Source organism: Dermochelys coriacea, chromosome 6 (assembly GCF_009764565.3).
Source record: "Dermochelys coriacea isolate rDerCor1 chromosome 6, rDerCor1.pri.v4, whole genome shotgun sequence".
Taxonomy (NCBI): Eukaryota; Metazoa; Chordata; order Testudines; family Dermochelyidae; genus Dermochelys; species Dermochelys coriacea.
Genome location: NC_050073.1, coordinates 12,498,892 through 12,517,515, shown reverse-complemented (window position 1 = coordinate 12,517,515; position 18,624 = coordinate 12,498,892). Strand labels below are relative to the sequence as shown.

The following is an 18,624-nucleotide window of genomic DNA, read 5'->3' as shown; positions in this document are numbered from 1 at the left end:
CGACAGACTCTGTAATTTGCAGTTTTGTTTCAGTCCCTCACACAGCTGCCGCACTCCTGCATCTCCGAGTTTATTACCACCCAGGTTGAGCACTGTCAGGCTCTGGTTGGTTCTGAGAACAGCGGCAAGATCCCCACAGCCAGCATCTGTGAGACGACAACTCCACAAGCTGCAGGAGAGAGAAACAGAGAGAAGATTGATCATGGTGTGAACAGGACTCGTCACATCTGATCTAACAGGTGGCTCCTCCTACCAGCTGCTCTCCCTGACCAATCAGCATTGAGAATGAGCCAGAAATTCTACCCTAGGCCCTGTTCCAGGCCCCAACCCTTAGCCAATGAGTAATCAGTGTTGGATGGATCTTCCTGCTTAAGCCCCACTGCTTCCCCTTCAGAAATAACCAATCAGCATTGAGAATGGTCCAAACATGTCAATCCCTAAAACTCTGCCATTGACCAATGAGGAATAAGATTTGCAGTAAGGTTTCCTCTCTATTCAGGTCCCCCAACCCCTTTCTACTGACCAACCAGAATTCAGGATTGGTACAAGGTCCCTTAAGTCCTGCCCAATCAGTTCTCAACCAGTGAGGCTGGACTTTGCACAGATCAGCCCTGGGATGGTACGACCCAATCAGAGAACGACCATCACTACAGGGAGGCTGTAGAGAAAGCCCTCTCCCCAGACAGCTGGGCCAGGCTCAGAGCAGGAGCTGGGAAATCCTGCCCCTCAATGCCCCTGGCACTATAGTGGGGGCAGGCAAACTTTTTGACTTGAGGGCCAAATTTGGGTATGGAAATTGTATGCTGGGCTGAGGTGGGGAAGGGGGACTTTGCATTTTTTGCAGTTTGGCCCTAATCGAGTAACCTCAGTTGGTTTCCCTGGGACCCCGGCCACAGAGGGAGTAACAAGGGATGAGAGGGAAGAAGAAGGAAAAAGGGGAAGATGAAGAGAGATGTTTAGAGGGGGAATGGCAGAAAAAAAAGGAGTTAAATTGGAGGGTAAACAGAGACAAGCAAAAGACTGAGGGAAAAAACAGACAAGCAGAGAGAGAAGGAAAATAAGAAAGAGACAAGAAAGTACCCGTGCAAAGAGAAATAAGCAAACAGAGTTTAAAAAAAAGGGGTGGGGGTGGGGGAGAGAAGAAATAGTGGAACTCAGGGTTTTTTAAAGTTTTTTTTGTAGAAAGGTTGCAACCAAAAGGTTGCAATAATATACACACTCCCTAAATGTTGAAAGTGTTCCAAATCATGAGTTGGATGTCAAAGAGTCTTAACTGAAAATAGTTACAAATCTGGCTTAAAAATCATGAATTTTTCAACATTATCCTGTATAAGACATCATGAGTCTCTGTGATAACAGGGGTTTCAGAGAACTCATTGAGAATGGCAGAGGACATGTGAGTCCATTGTTTCTGAGATCAGAGGCAGGAATAACTTTGATTTTTGTATATAACAAAACAGTCAGTATAAACTAAAGAGTTTTCAGTCCTGATTTAACTGTAAATCTTAATGCATACTTAACCATGGAGATGCTACTACCCCTCTATACATTTCCCTAATCAACCAAAGTTGATGCTGGGTTTTAGAGTATAGTGGCGTGTACATCTATCGGCAAACAATCATATATATTTGAGGTCATGTGGTTTTGGTGCACATCTCCCATAACAATATGTGTTGTGATACACTAGTGCAGAATTCCAGATGAATACTCTTCTTATTCTAAGTGAATAGAATTTTGCCTTTGAAATGTATGAGAAACTTCAAAAATCCTGCATCTGACGAAGTGGCTTATAGCCCACGAAAGCTTATGCCCAAATAAATTTGTTAGTCTTTAAGGTACACGGGACTCCTTGTTATTTTTGCTGATACAGACTAACATGGCTACCACTCTGAAACCTTAAAAAATCCTGGAAATTCTACATGACATTTCTAAAATGTCTGGGACATGATTACCCTCCACCTCCGAACAGCCCTGTCTGGCTCAGATGAATAAACTCTGATTGATAAGTAGCTCTACTTTAAAAACCTTAAACATAGAAAACAGAGGCCATCCCTGTGAAAAGAGCACATTCGGAAACTAGGAAGCACAGGAGAATGAGCAGAGCTCTGCGTAAGAGAAAGGCAGGTCTTGTGGTTAAAGCCCTGGAGTAGCATGCAGGAGATCTGTGTTCTGTTCTGGCTCTACCACAGACTCCCTGGGTGACTTTGGACAAGTCATTTTATGCTCATTTTTCCATCTGAAAAATAGGAATAATCATTATTCTTTCCTCTCACCCATTTGTGTGTCAGGTCTATTTAGACTGTAGGGCCTTCAGGGTAAGGACTGTCTGTGTGTATTTTTGTTCTTGCTTCTGATACCCATGTCCCAGTCTCACACTGATGTTACCCTGAGCCAATCAGTAGCAGGAGTTTGGGGCCTTGCAGGTTGAAGGAGAAATCAGAGACATGAAGTCTGGGTAAATTCTAAGTGTAACTTGTTTTATTTACATATATACACCAGTTCTGGAATGACATGGTCACATGGCACACAAGGCAGGCCCCTCTTTCAGAGATCTCAGCCCAGCACTTCCCCAGGAAAAACTCTGCCTCAAGAATGGACTATAATCAGAGCCAGAGCCAGAGAGCAAAGTCTCCCGCTGCTTGCACAGCTCCCTCTCTCCCAAAGCTACCTCTACACTAAACATTGCATAACCCAAAAAATTAACACAGCATGTTTCCCCAAGCCTAAAAACCTGCTTTTGTTCTGTCAGGGTTCCTTCCCCACTCCGAACTCTAGGGTATAGATGTGGGCACCTGCATGAAAGACCCCCTAAGCTTATTCTTACCAGCTTAGGTTAAAAACTTCCCCAAGGTACAAACTTTGCCTTCTCCTTGAACAGTATGCTGCCACCACCAAGCATTTTAAACAAAGAACAGGGAGAGAGACCACTTGGAGACATCTTCCCACCAAAATATCCCCCCCCCAAGTCCTATACACCCCCTTTCCTGGGGAGGCTTGAGAATAATATCCTAACCAGTTGGTTATAAAATCAACAAAGACCCAGACCCCTGGATCTTGGAACAATGGAAAAAATCAGTCAGGCTCTTAAAAGAAGGATTTTATTTAAAAAAAAAAAAAAAAGGTAAAAATCATCCCCGTAAAATCAGGATGGAAAATACTTTACAGGGTATTCAGATTCAAAACACAGAAGCTCCCCCTCTGGGCAAAACCTTCAAGTTACAGAAAACAGGAATAAACCTCCCTCTTAACACAGGGAAAATTCACATAAAACAAAAGATATAATCCGCCTTGCCTGATTTACCTATACTGGTTGCAATATTGGAGACTTGGATTAGGATGGGTTGGAGAAGATGGATTTCTGTCTGGCTTCTCTCAGTCCCAAGAGAGATCAACCACGTAAACTAAGAGCACAAAACAAAAGCCTTCCCCCCCGCCCCACCCCCACAAGATTTGAAAGTATCTTGTCCCCTTACTGGTCATTTGGGTCAGGTGCCAGCCAGGTTAGCTGAGCTTCTTAACTCTTTACAGGTGACAGGATGTTTCCTCTGGCCAGGAGGGATTTTATAGCACTGTATACAGAAAGATAGTTACCCTTCCCTTTATATTTATTACATGTTCTTAATAAAAAGAACTTGGACGACTAGTGGCACCTGCCATAACAGCACATCTAGTGCTTAACACAACACACCATGAGACCCTGAACTCGATGGGGGAATTTTGGCACTACTATAATACACTACTAATAAATAATACTACAGCTACCCTAAACTATATGTGAATTTACTCTGCCCACCACCTGAGGACCAGTGTCTCCAAAGGAAACAATAAGTTGTTGATGGCTGATTTGATGACAAAAGGAGCTAATTGGAGCAACTTTTGATTGAGACACCGAATGTCAAATAGGAGAGCTGCTCAGACATGATGGTGGCTGCCGAGCATTACTTGCAGTATCAAAGTGATGGGCCATGAACCATGACCGAAGAACAAGCACCCAGAACTTCTGTTGACCAAATCAATACTGTATTTGGTGCTGAACAGCAAGAGGCACAGAATCTGTTCACGGATAAGTTGTGCTTAAAAATTGTTGAAGAGTTTCTGTAAAGGGGCCAAATTTGATATCTTGATAGCCAGAGCGTTTGGCTTCCAGTCAAAGACTTGCTGAAACAGGACCCCTTCATGAAAATTTCTTTACTGTGAATTAAAAAATCCCTTTCACACAAACATGAATCTTTATATTTAGTCTTTATTGAACGTGGTAATGTAAACAAGTCAGAACTGCAGAAATAAGTCTGTTGTCATGTTCTGCTTATGCCTCAAACCTGTTATTGAGAGTAAGCAGGATAGAGAAAAAATATTTTTAAACACCTCCCCCCGCATTGTTTGGTGGTGGTTGTTTTTCACTTTATTGGATTTAAATTGGAATTTTTATTGAAATCAAATATATTTTTCTTTTTAAAAATAAAAAAAATTAAAAGTAAATTTCAAATTCTGACATCCTATGTTAAAATTGAAACCTGCCATAATCTACTGAAATAATTTCAATTAAATTAAAAGTAATATTCAAGCCGTAGGTCTTTGTACTGAAGTTTTAAAGAAAGTCAAATCATTGAACTGGTGGAACTTGGAAGTCACTGGCTCAGCAACTGGAAGCCCTGGGAACCCTGGCTCCAGCTGGGGCTCAGCTTCAGGCAACGGGGAGCCTGGAATGCTGAGAACCGTAGCTTGAGCCGGGGAGCAGCTCCTGGCTCCCTGACACAGAGCTGAGAGCCTGGAAGCCCCTACTCCCTATCTCTGAAGTCCCCATCTCAGTCATTGATCCCTGGGCTTCTTGGCTGCCTGCTCCCCATTAATCTGCTAAAGCTAATGGGGAACCTGGAGTCTAGAAGCCCTGGGAGCCATGGCTGAGCCAGGAAACCCAGAACTTCAACTCCCAGATGCAATTTCTTATTGAATTTTTTGCAACAAAGTGTTTTGATCATTTCAAAATGAATTGTTTTCAGATTTTCCCTTCTGTGGGAAATTTTGAAATTTCTGTTTTTCATTCCAAAAGAGAAGAATCTTTTTTCAGAAGTTTATAATTGCTGCAGAATAGAAACTCTGACTTTTGACCAGCTTTAGTCTTAACTTCATGATGTGTTCAGACAGCTCATAGTCACAAAACACAGGTACCCTAACCAAGCAGCCAGGGACAAGAAGAATCAATGAGACACCACAGTCACTGACTGACCACTGCAAAACAATGCAAACTCCTCCCCTGTACTGCCTTTGCAGAGTTCTGTGGTTTCTCCTACCTGTGACAGATGAAGCAGGAGACAAGAAAATCCAAGTGCCAATATTGAGAAAACCCAAGAAATAAACAAACATCTGCACAAAGAATTCTTCCATACCTGCTCCTTGGCCGTGAAGAGGCCATGAGATCCTCCTTCTTCTCTGCCATAGTAACCAGTAAGTCACACCCCACTGAACTTTTCTGGACTGTCAATCATTTTGTCAACCTAGAATGTCTCCTCATCTCCACAGCCCAGTGCCACTCACTTCAAGGGACTGGTACTCATTTTACAGAGATGATCTTCCACGTCCACAATGGCCTCTGTGACCATGAGGGATAACACAACATCCTTCTTCTCAGAATTCTGCCCATTCACAAAACCAGAATCTCAGAAACACTAGAGGAAATCTGAGTCTCCATCTGTGACCCTGATCTTTGATCTTCTTGGCTGTTTAAGAGCAGTAAGAGCACCTAGGACCCCTACTAAAATATATTGTCATCAACTGTTTGGAGGAGAGAAATTTTCCCTCCCATTCTTGACCGTGCAGCTACCTGGCCAGACTACTTACAAATCCATTGCTTGTTGCAACCAATCTTACAATCTATCAATATATCATCTGGTTTCCCATTTCTGGGCAACCTAATCAAGAAGCTACTGAACACCCTCAATCAACTTCACAAGTCCATTGGTGATATCCAGCTGGCTTTCCGGACACAGAACAGGAAGAAGAGAAGAGAGGCTAATCCTATAGGAAAAGCAGAAGAGTCAAGGGAGACTACACCAAATATGAGCCCCAGGAGGATACAGGATGGGTTGAAGAGGATTATAAGGGAAAATAGGAATGGAAAGAACTTGCAGCCAGAGGGAACAGGGGAGAGACTGGAGAATAGCACTGTCACCAGGAAAAGGCAGGTCTATGTGACTGGGGACTCTTTATTATGAAGAATAGACAGGCCTGTAACTAGAGCTGATCCAGAGAATAGAAGGGTGTGCTGTCTTCCGGGTGCTAAGATACGGGATGTAGACCTGAGGTTGAAAAGGATCCTAAAGGGAGCGGGAAAGAATCCCCTAATTATCCTTCATGTGGGAACAAATGATACAGCTAGATTCTTGCTGGAAAGTATTAAGGGAGACTATGCTAGGCCGGGGAAGACACTTAAGGAAATTGAGGCTCAGGTGATCTTTAGTGGGATCCTTCCTGTTCCTACAGAAGGGCAACAAAGGTGTGACAAGATTATGACTGTCAACAGATGGCTTAGGCAGTGGTGCTATAAGGAGGGCTTTGGGATGAATGACCACTGGGAGGCATTCACGGATAGAGGACAGTTCTCTCAGGATGGACTTCATCTGAGTAGGGAAGGAAACAGACTTCTAGGATCAAGGCTGGCAAAACTGATAAAGAGAGCTTTAAACTAGGAATTTGGGGGAGATGGTTGGGAGATGTCCAGGTAATCTCCACGCCAGATTTTAGCATTGAGAGGGAAGAAGACGAAGTAAGAAAGGATACAGCCGTGGGTAGGAGAATGTATATAAGGAGCGAGGGCAGTGAGGATACTAGTCTAATAGGTTATACTGGCTGTAGAATGACTGTGCCTAATAGGGTACAAAATGTGAGCGAGGCCAAACAGCAAAAATTAAGATGTTTGTACACCAATGCGAGGAGCCTAGGTAACAAAATGGAGGAACTAGAGCTACTGGTGCAGGAAGTGAAACCAGATATTATAGGGATAACAGAAACATGGTGGAATAGTAGTCATGACTGGACTACAGGTATTGAAGGGTATGTGCTGTTTAGGAAAAACAGAAACAAAGGTAAAGGTGGTGGAGTAGCATTGTATATCAATGATGAGGTAGAATGTAAAGAAATAAGAAGCGATGCAATGGATAAGACAGAGTCTGTCCTGGCAAAATTACATTGGGGAAGAAAACTAGTAAAGCCTCTCCTACGATAGTGCTTGGGGTGTGCTATAGACCTCCAGGATCTAATTTGGATATGGATAAAGCCCTTTTTAATGTTTTTAATAAAGTAAATACTAATGGAAACTGCGTGATCATGGGAGACTTTAACTTCCCAGATATAGACTTGAGGACCAGTGCTAGTAATAATAATAGGGCTGAGATCTTCCGAGATGTGATAGCTGATGGATTCCCTCATCAAGTAGTTGCTGAACTCACCGTTTTGGTGAGTAGCAAGGACCTCATAGAAGAAATGGTTGTAGGGGATAATCTTGGCTCAAGTGATCATGAGCTAATTCAGTTCAAACTAAACGGAAGGATTAACAAAAATAAATCTGCAACTAGGGTTTTTGATTTCAAAAGGGCTGACTTTCAAAAATTAAGGAAATTAGTTAGGGAAGTGGATTGGACTGAAGAACTTATGGATCTAAAGGTAGAGGAGGCCTGGGATTACTTTAAATCAAAGCTGCAGAAGCTATCGGAAGCCTGTATCCCAAAAAAGGGGAAAAAATTCATAGGCAGGAGTTGTAGACCAAGCTGGATGAGCAAGCATCTTAGAGAGGTGATTAAGAAGAAGCAGAAAGCATACAGGGAGTGGAAGATGGGAGGGATCAGCAAGGAAAGCTACCTAATTGAGGTCAGAACATGTAGGGATAAAGTGAGACAAGTCGAGTAGAGTTTGACCTTGCAAAGGGAATTAAAACCAATAGTAAGAGGTTCTATAGCCATATAAATAAGAAGAAAACTAAGAAAGAAGAAGTGGGGCCGCTAAACACCGAGGATGGAGTGGATATTAAAGATAATCTAGGCATGGCCCAATATCTAAACAACTACTTTGCCTCAGTCTTTAATAAGGCTAAAGAGGATCTTAGGGATAATGGTAGCATGACAAATGGGAATGAGGATATGGAGGTAGATATTACCATATCTGAGGTAGAAGCAAAACTGAAACAGCTTAATGGGACTAAATTTGGGGGCCCAGATAATCTTCATCCAAGAATATTAAAGGAATTGGCACCTGAAATTGCAAGCCCATTAGCAAGAATTTTTAATGAATCTGTAAACTCAGGAGTAGTACCGAATGATTGGAGAATTGCTACTATAGTTCCTATTTTTAAGAAAGGAAAAAAAAGTGATCCGGGTAACTACAGGCCTATTAGTTTGACATCTGTAGTATGCAAGGTCCTGGAAAAAATTTTGAAGGAGAAATTAGTTAAGGACATTGAAGTCAATGGTAAATGGGACAAAATACAACATGGTTTTACAAAAGGTAGATCGTGCCAAACCAACCTAATCTCCCTTTTTGAAAAAGTAACAGATTTTTTAAATAAAGGAAATGCAATGGATCTAATTTACCTAGATTTCAGTAAGGCATTTGATACCGTGCCACATGGGGAATTATTAGTTAAATTGGAGAAGATGGGGATCAATATGAACATCAAAAGGTGGATAAGGAATTGGTTAAAGGGGAGACTGCAACGGGTCCTACTGAAAGGCGAACTGTCAGGTTGGAGGGAGGTTACCAGTGGAGTTCCTCAGGGATCGGTTTTGGGACCAATCTTATTTAATCTTTGTATTACTGACCTTGGCACAAAAAGTGGGAGTGTGCTAATAAAGTTTGCAGATGATACAAAGCTGGGAGGTATTGCCAATTCAGAGAAGGATCGGGATATTATACAGGAGGATCTAGATGACTTTGTAAACTGGAGTAATAGTAATAGGATGAAATTTAATAGTGAGAAGTGTATGGTTATGCATTTAGGGATTAATAATAAGAATTTTAGTTATAAGTTGGGGACGCATAAATTAGAAGTAACAGAAGAGTAGAAGGACCTTGGAATATTGGTTGATCATAGGATGACTATGAGCTGCCAATGTGATATGGCTGTGAAAAAAGCTAATGCGGTTTTGGGATGCATCAGGAGAGGCATTTCCAGTAGGGATAAGGAGGTTTTAGTACCATTATACAAGGCACTGGTGAGACCTCACCTAGAATACTGTGTGCAGTTTTGGTCTCCCATATTTAAAAAGGATGAATTCAAACTGGAGCAGGTACAGAGAAGGGCTACTAGGATGATCCGAGGAATGGAAAACTTGTCTTATGAAAGGAGACTTAAGGAGCTTGGCTTGTTTAGCCTAACTAAAAGAAGGTTGAGGGGAGATATGATTGCTCTCTATAAATATATCAGAGGGATAAATACAGGAGAGGGAGAGGAATTATTTCAGCTCAGCACCAATGTAGACACAAGAACAAATGGATATAAACTGGTCATTGGGAAGTTTAGACTTGAAATTAGACGAAGGTTTCTAACCATCAGAGGAGTGAAGTTTTGGAATAGCCTTCCAAGGGAAGCAGTGGGGGCAAAAGATCTATCTGGTTTTAAGATTCTACTTGATAAGTTTATGGAGGAGATGGTATGATGGGATAATGGGATTTTGGTAAGTAATTGATCTTTAAATATTCAGGGTAAATAGAACTAATCCCCTGAGATGGGATATTAGATGGATGGGATCTGAGTTACCCAGGAAAGAATTTTCTGTAGTATCTGGCTGGTGAATCTTGCCCATATGCCCAGGGTTTAGCTGATCGCCATATTTGGCGTTGGGAAGGAATTTTCCTCCAGGGCAGATTGGAGAGGCCCTGGAGGTTTTTCGCCTTCCTCTGTAGCATGGGGCACGGATCACTTGAGGCAGGCTTCTCTGCTCCTTGAAGTCTTTAAACCATGATTTGAGGACTTCAATAGCTCAGACATAGGCGAGGTTTTTCGTAGGAGTGCGTGGGTGAGAATCTGTGGCCTGCGTTGTGCAGGAGGTCAGACTAGATGATCAGAATGGTCCCTTCTGACCTTAGTATCTATGAATAAACAGAGATGGCACTGCTGAGATTGATGCATGACCTCCCCCAGTCCATGAAGGAGGGGACTTTTATTGTCAGGGTTTGCAGAACGGGGACTGATCCTTTTGTTCTTGCAGTCAATAGTACAACTTTGACTGATTTCAAGACAGAATAAAGATCAGGTCTTCAGGGATCACTGTGTAAAAGAGTTACTGATTATCAGTACTGTAGGAGGCTACTAGTGATGGTTTATTATTATTTCTTGTAATCCTCACATGGGGTTTCTCAGTTCCTGGAATTCTAGTCTTGGCCTCTCAGGGCCCTGTAACACTGCCTGCAGGGACACAAGGGTGTGAGTATCAATCTGAGGGCAGACTGTTAGGAAGAAGGGCACAAATCTCAAATTGGTTGTGAGTTCTATACTTAGATTTCACCAACCAATCATCAAATGTAAACTCCTCAGGCACTGTAACAGCCCTAACATGGAGTTACAAACAGTCTCCTAGGGTACTCCAATCTGTCTTGTGTACCTTGGTTATAGATGGTCCCTTATACCAAAAATTTCAGGTTACTCCCAGTCCCAAAGGACTAGTCCCTTACGCCAGGTCAATGGGCCTTTAGGTCTCACACCAAAGACGACGCTTGTAGCCAATCCTATATAAGCTTCTATAATCAACAAGCACTAAATGTCTGTTAAGGCTAACCCAGTCTAAGCAGCTGGGGATCTCTATCTTATGCTTAGAAATATCTGCCCCTCGCCTCCGCAGTGTCCAAACAGCATAATAAGTTCCTTTTTGTTAGGGGGTTTTATTCTATTCTTCCACATGATTTGCAAAGCTCTGCTGATGGGAGGAGTGTTCACAAGGAGGAAGCAGGACAATAAAAAAAGTCTTGTGTTCTCTTCTTGAAAGTATTTAGGGAAATTCTAGTTGCAACATCCCCAATAGTTTGTCTGGTACTGATGGACCTTCCATTTGGGGAACACTTTCTGTTGAAGATTAGCCTTTGGCATGAATTTATATTTCTCTCCTGTCTGGTGATTTACACAGTCACAGAGGTCCATAATACAGCTGCTCAAATATTACCTTATAATATGGTATACAGCTGTTGTAAGTGAGATTAATGCCTACAGCAACTCAGAAGCATTCAACAAAATCTATACTCTAAACACATTCTTATAATTCTAATACCTCTGTTTTAACAGTACTAACACACAGGTGAGCCAGACTGAGTCCAGCTATATATTTGTCAGTGTTCAGTTGAGACATAGGGAGGGACATTGTTGTGAACTGGCACCTGATCTGCCAGCGTCACAAAAGGACTTGAGCTAAAATGGTTACCAAAGACCTCTGAGGCCATTACCTGCATGGATGGAGTCAGGACTGGGAACAGAAGAAACTAAGAACCCTTGCTGGGGCCAGTTCAGGAAGTTTCTGCACTGGGTGATTTATACAAGCAAGTCACCAGTTCACTGACAAGCCAGAGCTGCACATCCCCCCAGCAAGTTAACAGGGGAAGGAACAGCCTGACAATGAAATGGGGTTTAAAGCTAGAAGGTGGGAAAGAGACAGCACAACTGAGGTAGTCCCTGCTAAATTCCCATGCCCCCCAAATGGAGCGTGTATTACTTTGAGACTCTGGCTTTAGGGATCTGGCAGCTTCAGCACTGCAGTGACCAGCACCAAGAAAGAGAGAAAGATCTGACCCTGCAGTGGCTCCCAGGAGCCAGCTAAGACCTTCAGTGGATTCCAGTGAGCCCGGCTGGAGGCAGGAGAGGAACCTGTCCCACTCAGGCATGAATTAAAAACAGGATGACTTTAGTTTAAGCCAGCCACCACCACAGTGCTGCAACACTCCACCTCAGGACACACAGCTCAGGCAGTACCATCCACCTTGGGAAGATGCCAGGGAAGGAGGTGGGAGTCGGGAGTTTGAGAGTGTTAGCATGCAGGGGATTGGATTAATTATTAATGTTTATTAATTATTAGATAACCACAGCCCCTTCCTTGCCCAGATCCTATTTTCCTGTGAGCAATACAGTTGCCCTCTCTGTAAGTGTCCTTCATTTGCCGAGGTTTATTTTATTTACTTTATTGTCCCCATCGTCCCCTGGGCTTTGCACTTCTTTCCTGTTTGTAGTATTATTACGGATTTCTCAAGGAATAGCCACCTGTGCATTGGGCACAGTGAGAGTCTCTTTGAGTGGCGGCACCAGGAGTCCCCTCTCTCTCCCTGCAAAAAACAAACCCAAAACCCAGAACTTCACCTGTGAGAGGAGTGGGGGAAATCCTCCACGTATTGGTGATAACAAGTGCCTGGGAGAGAAAAGTTAAGCCACACCTTGGTGGAAGGGCTATATACTATTATAACAAAAACAAGTTTTAATAACCAGACATGTCACCAGGGCCATTGTTTCTCCCCAGCTCCAAAGCATGTGCTGCCACACCCAGTTTCAGTCAAGGAGGTTTATTTTCATAACAGATGTTAAACAGAACACAGTCTTAACTCAATCCTTGGTGACAGGCTTCAGGGCCACCCGTCCCAGGGGTCCTGTGCACTCCTGATCCCAGCCTCATATGTCTCTGCTCCCCTCCTGGAACAGCAGCTACAGAGCTGCTTCTTTGAACCCCTGGATCCCTGGAGCAGGGTCCAAGGGCACCACAGATGCTAGCTCCACTCCAGTGTGGCTTTCCCTCCCAGGGGCTCCACTTGACTCAGTCCTTCCTCCACAGCTGCCTACTAGCAGCCCTTTATAAGCCCAGGTGTAGCCCAGCCCTCTTTAATTAACTAGAATGGGCTTACCTACTCGGTCTAGGGGAGCTGGGCTCAGTCCATCAACCCTGTGACATACCCCCCACTCTTTCCAGGAGGAAAAAAAAATATGTATTTTTTTTCTTTTTGTGAGGTGCCCCCCAGGGCTACTCTCACCCCTTACAGTGCAAAAATACCTTTTCACCTTGACATTCTGCAACATCAGTTATTACAACTTTTCAGGGCCCAAAATTTTTTTAAACTTAACCAAAATTATTCCCCTCAATGGTGTAACATAATACCATTTCCCCTGTCCCTCCCCATAATGGAGTGTTCTCTGAGTCCCAGAAACCATAGCCAGCTTCCCTCAAGGACAAACTGTGGGTCCCAATCACCCTAAGTTTTATGCAGTAAGGCCAGGGTCACATGCCCAGGACCACTGGGTACAATCTCTAGGTGATCTTATCTCTGTCGCCTGGACTTCAGGGTCACTGCTTTTCCATCTCTGCATGAAGAATCTCCACTTTAGTCTCAAGTTCACAAACCATGCAGAGTAAACAGTTTCTCTCCTCCTCAGAGAACTGGAAATCTGTGGCCCAAAGTACTTTCTGGAACTTTAGATCTTGTAAATTCACTTTCCTCCAACTCCACTCGCTCTGTAAGCTCGTTGGCCCTTGGGGGGGGGGGGTCATAAAACAGGGAAGTGCTATTTCTTTCCCTGCACTGGAGTCGTGTTTCCAGCCCTGGTCCCCTATTTGGGCATCTACTTATGGAGTGGTCCTGTCTGATTCCCCATGCTAGCTCCTCGTTCAATGGCCACCAAGGCTGGGGCTGAGGCTGATGCTGAAACCAAAGTTGAATATTTCAGCTCAGATGGGGACATTTACAATTCCTTGGTATCCTGGGGCCTCTTTTATTTTATAAGTTTATATAAACAGGTCAAGGTGTCAAAAGTCATTAAAATGATCTAAAACAGTCTGGTAACTGAAGGGTAGGAGTGAGCACTTTTTAAATAAATGTTGTTTTATTAAGAGAGAGTTTTTAAAATGTATCTTTATCCCCCAAACACCAGGGGACCGGGGAGCCTGCTGTCTTTTGTGGGCCAAGCTTTACTTAAAATTACCATTTTCTAAACAGGGCAGGCTGGGTGCATGTTGTGAGCCACCGATGGAGGTGTTTGAGAGACACTTAATGCTCGGCTCCTCCATGTAGCTGCAGGGAGCAGACATCAGACACCAGCCACCCACCCTGTCAAGTGCTTTATATAGAAGACACCTGTGAATACACAGAGGAGGCCAAATGTTACTTACCGCAGACTCTGCAGTTTGCAGTTTGGGTGTGTCAGTCCCTTACACAGAAGCTGCACTCCGGCATCTTCCAGATTATTACCAGCCACATCCAACTCTGTCAGGCTTTCATTGGCTGTGAGAACAGAGGCGAGATCCTCACAGCAAGCGCCTGGGAGACGACCACCAAAGAAGCTGCAGAAGAGAGAAATTCAGACATGAGCGATCACCCACCAGCCCCTCTCCCTGACCAATCAGCATTGAGAATGAGCCAGAAGCCCTGCCCCAGCCCTGCTCCAAGCCCACCTGCATCCAATGAGGAACAAGTTTTAGGGAGACTTCCTGCCTAAGACCCAACCCTTGCATCTCACCCTAGACCTATCAGCATTGAGAATGCTCCAGACCCCACAATCCTTAGACTTCTGCCATTGACCACTGAAAAATAAGGTTCTGGATAAGGTTCTACCCCGGTTCAGTAAGGGTTGGTAGAGCCCCTGAGATATTTTGGAGGCAGGAAGAGAGGCGCCCCCAATGGGGTGAGACACATTAAGTGTGGGTTGAACAGGAGGAGAAAAAACCCATGGGTGTACATGGGAAACCAGGGAGATAAGCCCTAACTGGGGCAACTGGGGTGGGGCGGGAAGAGGGTGTCCATGATGAAGCAATGGAGAAGAGCTCCACAAGATTTAAAGGTAAGAAAGGAGGGCAGACAAGTGAGAAGTTGAGGAGAAAGAGACCCCAATATGGGGGAGAGGACACATGAAGGGAAAGAAGGACCCCAGCTGGGATAAAAAAGGAGAGACACTCCCCAACCGAGGAGTGGTGTTGGGGATAAGTTTTGGGAAGGAGGTAGCTGAGCCAGCAGTAGGAGAGTTTATTCTTTGCCCTGGGCTCTGACTAGAGTCCATTTTCCAGGCAGAGTTTCTCCTTGGGAATTTGGTGCTGGGCTCAGATCTCTGGAAGAGGAGCCCTCCATGTGTGCTGTGTGACCATCTCATTCCAAAATGGGCGAATAAGTGTAAATATGACAAGATTCACTTAGAGTTTACCCAAACTCCCTGTCACCAATTTCTCCTCTGATCTGCAAGATGCAGGACACCTGCCACCACTTGGCTGAGGGTAACACAGGTGTCAGAACAGGACACTGGTGTTGTAAGAAAAAGAAGCAACATAGACACAGACAGTCCCTACCCTGAGGATGCTACAATCTAAACAGACCAGAGAGATAAAATGTGAGGGAAAGGAAATAGTATTATCTCCATTTTTCAAATGGAGAATTGAGACCCATAAGAGACTGAATGACTTGCCCAAGACCACTGAGAGTCTGAGTTTTGATCCAGCGATTTAATTACACAACCAGCCTCTTTCTTCCCTTGTGTTTCTCAGTTTCAGAAGTGCTTTTTTAATAGTTGAGGCTCTTAAGGAAGAGCTACTTAACAATCAGGAGTTGAACATTAGGGCCTGAGCCACTGATCTCACGGTCTCACACGGTCTCCCACAGCATTCTTGTCAGCAAGTTAAGGAAGTATGGGCTGGATGAATGCACTATAAGGTGGGTAGAAAGCTGGCTAGATTGTCGGGCTCAACGGGTAGTGATCAATGGCTCCATGTCTAGTTGGCAGCCGGTGTCAAGTGGAGTGCCCCAGGGGTCGGTCCTGGGGCCCGTTTTGTTCAATATCTTCATAAATGATCTGGAGGATGGTGTGGATTGCACTCTCAGCAAATTTGCGGATGATACCAAACTGGGAGGAGTGGTAGATACGCTGGAGGGGAGGGATAGGATACAGAAGGACCTAGACAAATTGGAGGATTGGGCCAAAAGAAATCTAATGAGGTTCAATAAGGATAAATGCAGGGTCCTGCACTTAGGATGGAAGAATCCAATGCACCGCTACAGACTAGGGACCGAATGGCTCGGCAGCAGTTCTGCGGAAAAGGACCTAGGGGTGACAGTGGACGAGAAGCTGGATATGAGTCAGCAGTGTGCCCTTGTTGCCAAGAAGGCCAATGGCATTTTGGGTTGTATAAGTAGGGGCATAGCGAGCAGATCGAGGGACGTGATCGTTCCCCTCTATTCGACACTGGTGAGGCCTCATCTGGAGTACTGTGTCCAGTTTTGGGCCCCACACTACAGGAAGGATGTGGATAAATTGGAAAGAGTACAACGAAGGGCAACGAAAATGATTAGGGGTCTAGAGCACATGACTTATGAGGAGAGGCTGAGGGAGCTGGGATTGTTTAGTCTGCAGAAGAGAAGAATGAGGGGGGATTTGATAGCTGCTTTCAACTACCTGAAAGGGGGTTTCAAAGAGGATGGCTCTAGACTGTTCTCAATGGTAGCAGATGACAGAACGAGGAGTAATGGTCTCAAGTTGCAATGGGGGAGGTTTAGATTGGATATTAGGAAAAACTTTTTCACTAAGAGGGTGGTGAAACACTGGAATGCGTTACCTAGGGAGGTGGTAGAATCTCCTTCCTTAGAGGTTTTTAAGGTCAGGCTTGACAAAGCCCTAGCTGGGATGATTTAACTGGGACTTGGTCCTGCTTTGAGCAGGGGGTTGGACTAGATGACCTTCTGGGGTCCCTTCCAACCCTGATATTCTATGATTCTATGATTCTATGATTCTATGATGAAGCTTCTTACCATATTGATACCCATTGTGATTTGCTAAAGTGTGTTAGAAGAACTCAAAAGCTCTCTCTACTGACCAGACCGGACCAGACCCAAGCAAACACCTGAAGACTCTAAAGAGCTGTAGGAAGGAAAAACAACAATTCATATAAGGTTGCCCAGAGGTGAGCAAAGAGTGGGGCAGGAAGTGGCCTGTCCCCCCACTTTTTAAATGTTGGATGCTATTTCCAGTATTTTAGAAATCTGCCATATCTTTCAAGGGCAACATTCTATTCAATCAAAATTACAAGAGCAATCATGGTTTTCATCTGGAATTCTGCACTGGGATAACTTGCTAGAATGTCATATTATGATGTGCTGTTAAGAGAATTGCATACATCAAAACCACATGACCCCAAATATAGTTGGTTATTTCCCAGCAGATGCATACACAAACATTTTAAAAGCGAGCATCAACTCAGTGGGATACAGGAACGCATGCAGGGGTAGTAGCAGTTCCATGCTTAAGTTTCCATGCAGGACTGAAAACCCTTTATTCTCACTAGCTTACAGCCTGGACTCATTTTGGGCACTACAGGGTAACCCACCACCTAGAAAATTTCATTTTTACTACATTAGGCACCTGACTGGTAGTCATTACCAGGGTGGAAGTAGATGCTGGAAGTGGTGCAGTTTTTCTATACCATGTAATGTTTAAAAGTTATTGGGCTCCTGATCTGAAAAACAATCAGAAAATCACAATTTTGATCAAAACTGGCAGAAATCTTCTAAATATGATTGATAAAATAATACTGTTTTGGAAGGTTTGGGAAGTATTTAGCTCCAAGTGATATATTTTATATATTTTCATCTACTTTTTTGCTCTTGGTTAAAACAAAAGTTTGTAATCATACAACAGTATGAGCTTATTTGTACGACGTAATATAGAAAATATGTCATTATTTGAAGACTGGACTGATTTGAGAACTGTTTCTGTCAGCAATTTTTATGAAGATATGCAGATAAGGAGACACCTAATCTGCTATTTATACATTGCTTTTGATATTACCTGTTCAACTCTGTGGCCATGAGGGACAACATGACACCCTCCTTTCTCAGAATTCTGCCCATTCACAAAAGAGGAATCTTAGATTCCAGAGAAAAATCCAGGCCTCATCCTACGATTCTGATCCTTGATCTTGTTGGCTCGTGAAGGAGAGTAAGAGCAGGTAGAACACCTACTATCAAATTACTGCTGTCTTCTGCTCTTAAGGAGGGAAAATCTATCCCCCACACCGAGCATGCAGTACTCTGGCCAGTACTTAAGAACCCATTGCTTGATGCAGCCTGACGTACAAGCTACCTCCTGTGCTGTTCAGTGATCCCGCAGAGCCAGGGAGTCTGACAGAGCTCTGCTATATTCACTGTCCGAATTATAACTTATCTGCATTGCTTAACAGGAGCCTTTGTACAACATAACAACCAGTTCCAACTGGTTCATCATCCGGTATCATTTAGTCTCCCATTTCCGAGCAACCTAATTAAGAAGCTACTGAATAACTGCATCCAGCGTCACCCGTCCATTGGCAATACCCAGCTGGGTTTCAGGCCTGGACATAGAATAGAAATGGCACTGCTGAAGCTGAGTGCGCTTTGCTTCCAGCTCTCACGTTTCATCCTAGGCTTTTCGATCTGCTTTGTCCCGGAGCACAGCTATCTTAGCAGCTCATTGATTGAAATTTCATCTCTTACAGTTACTTGGGCTAGAACGACTAGGGTTTTTTCCTCTGGATTACAGTAGCGCCTGCAGAGCAACCACGAACAGTGTGCCATTGTGGTAGGCACTGTACACAGTAGTAGATAGTCCCTCCTATGAGGAGGGACTTACAATGTAATTAGGCAAGACAGACAAAT

At 43.8% G+C, this 18,624-nt stretch overlaps 1 protein-coding gene across 3 annotated transcripts in view; it reads right to left on the bottom strand.

The window, feature by feature from the left end:
* Positions 1-18,624, bottom strand: part of LOC119857533 (NACHT, LRR and PYD domains-containing protein 3-like) — a 296,613-nt gene that overhangs the window by 153,899 nt on the left and 124,090 nt on the right. For all 3 annotated transcript variants that reach the window (XM_038406613.2, XM_043516755.1, XM_043516756.1), the window contains 2 exons: positions 14,124-14,294; positions 2-169 (listed from right to left, as the gene is read on the bottom strand). In XM_038406613.2, coding sequence (XP_038262541.1) covers positions 2-169; positions 14,124-14,294 — 339 coding nt within the window. The remainder of the gene's footprint in view (position 1; positions 170-14,123; positions 14,295-18,624) is intronic.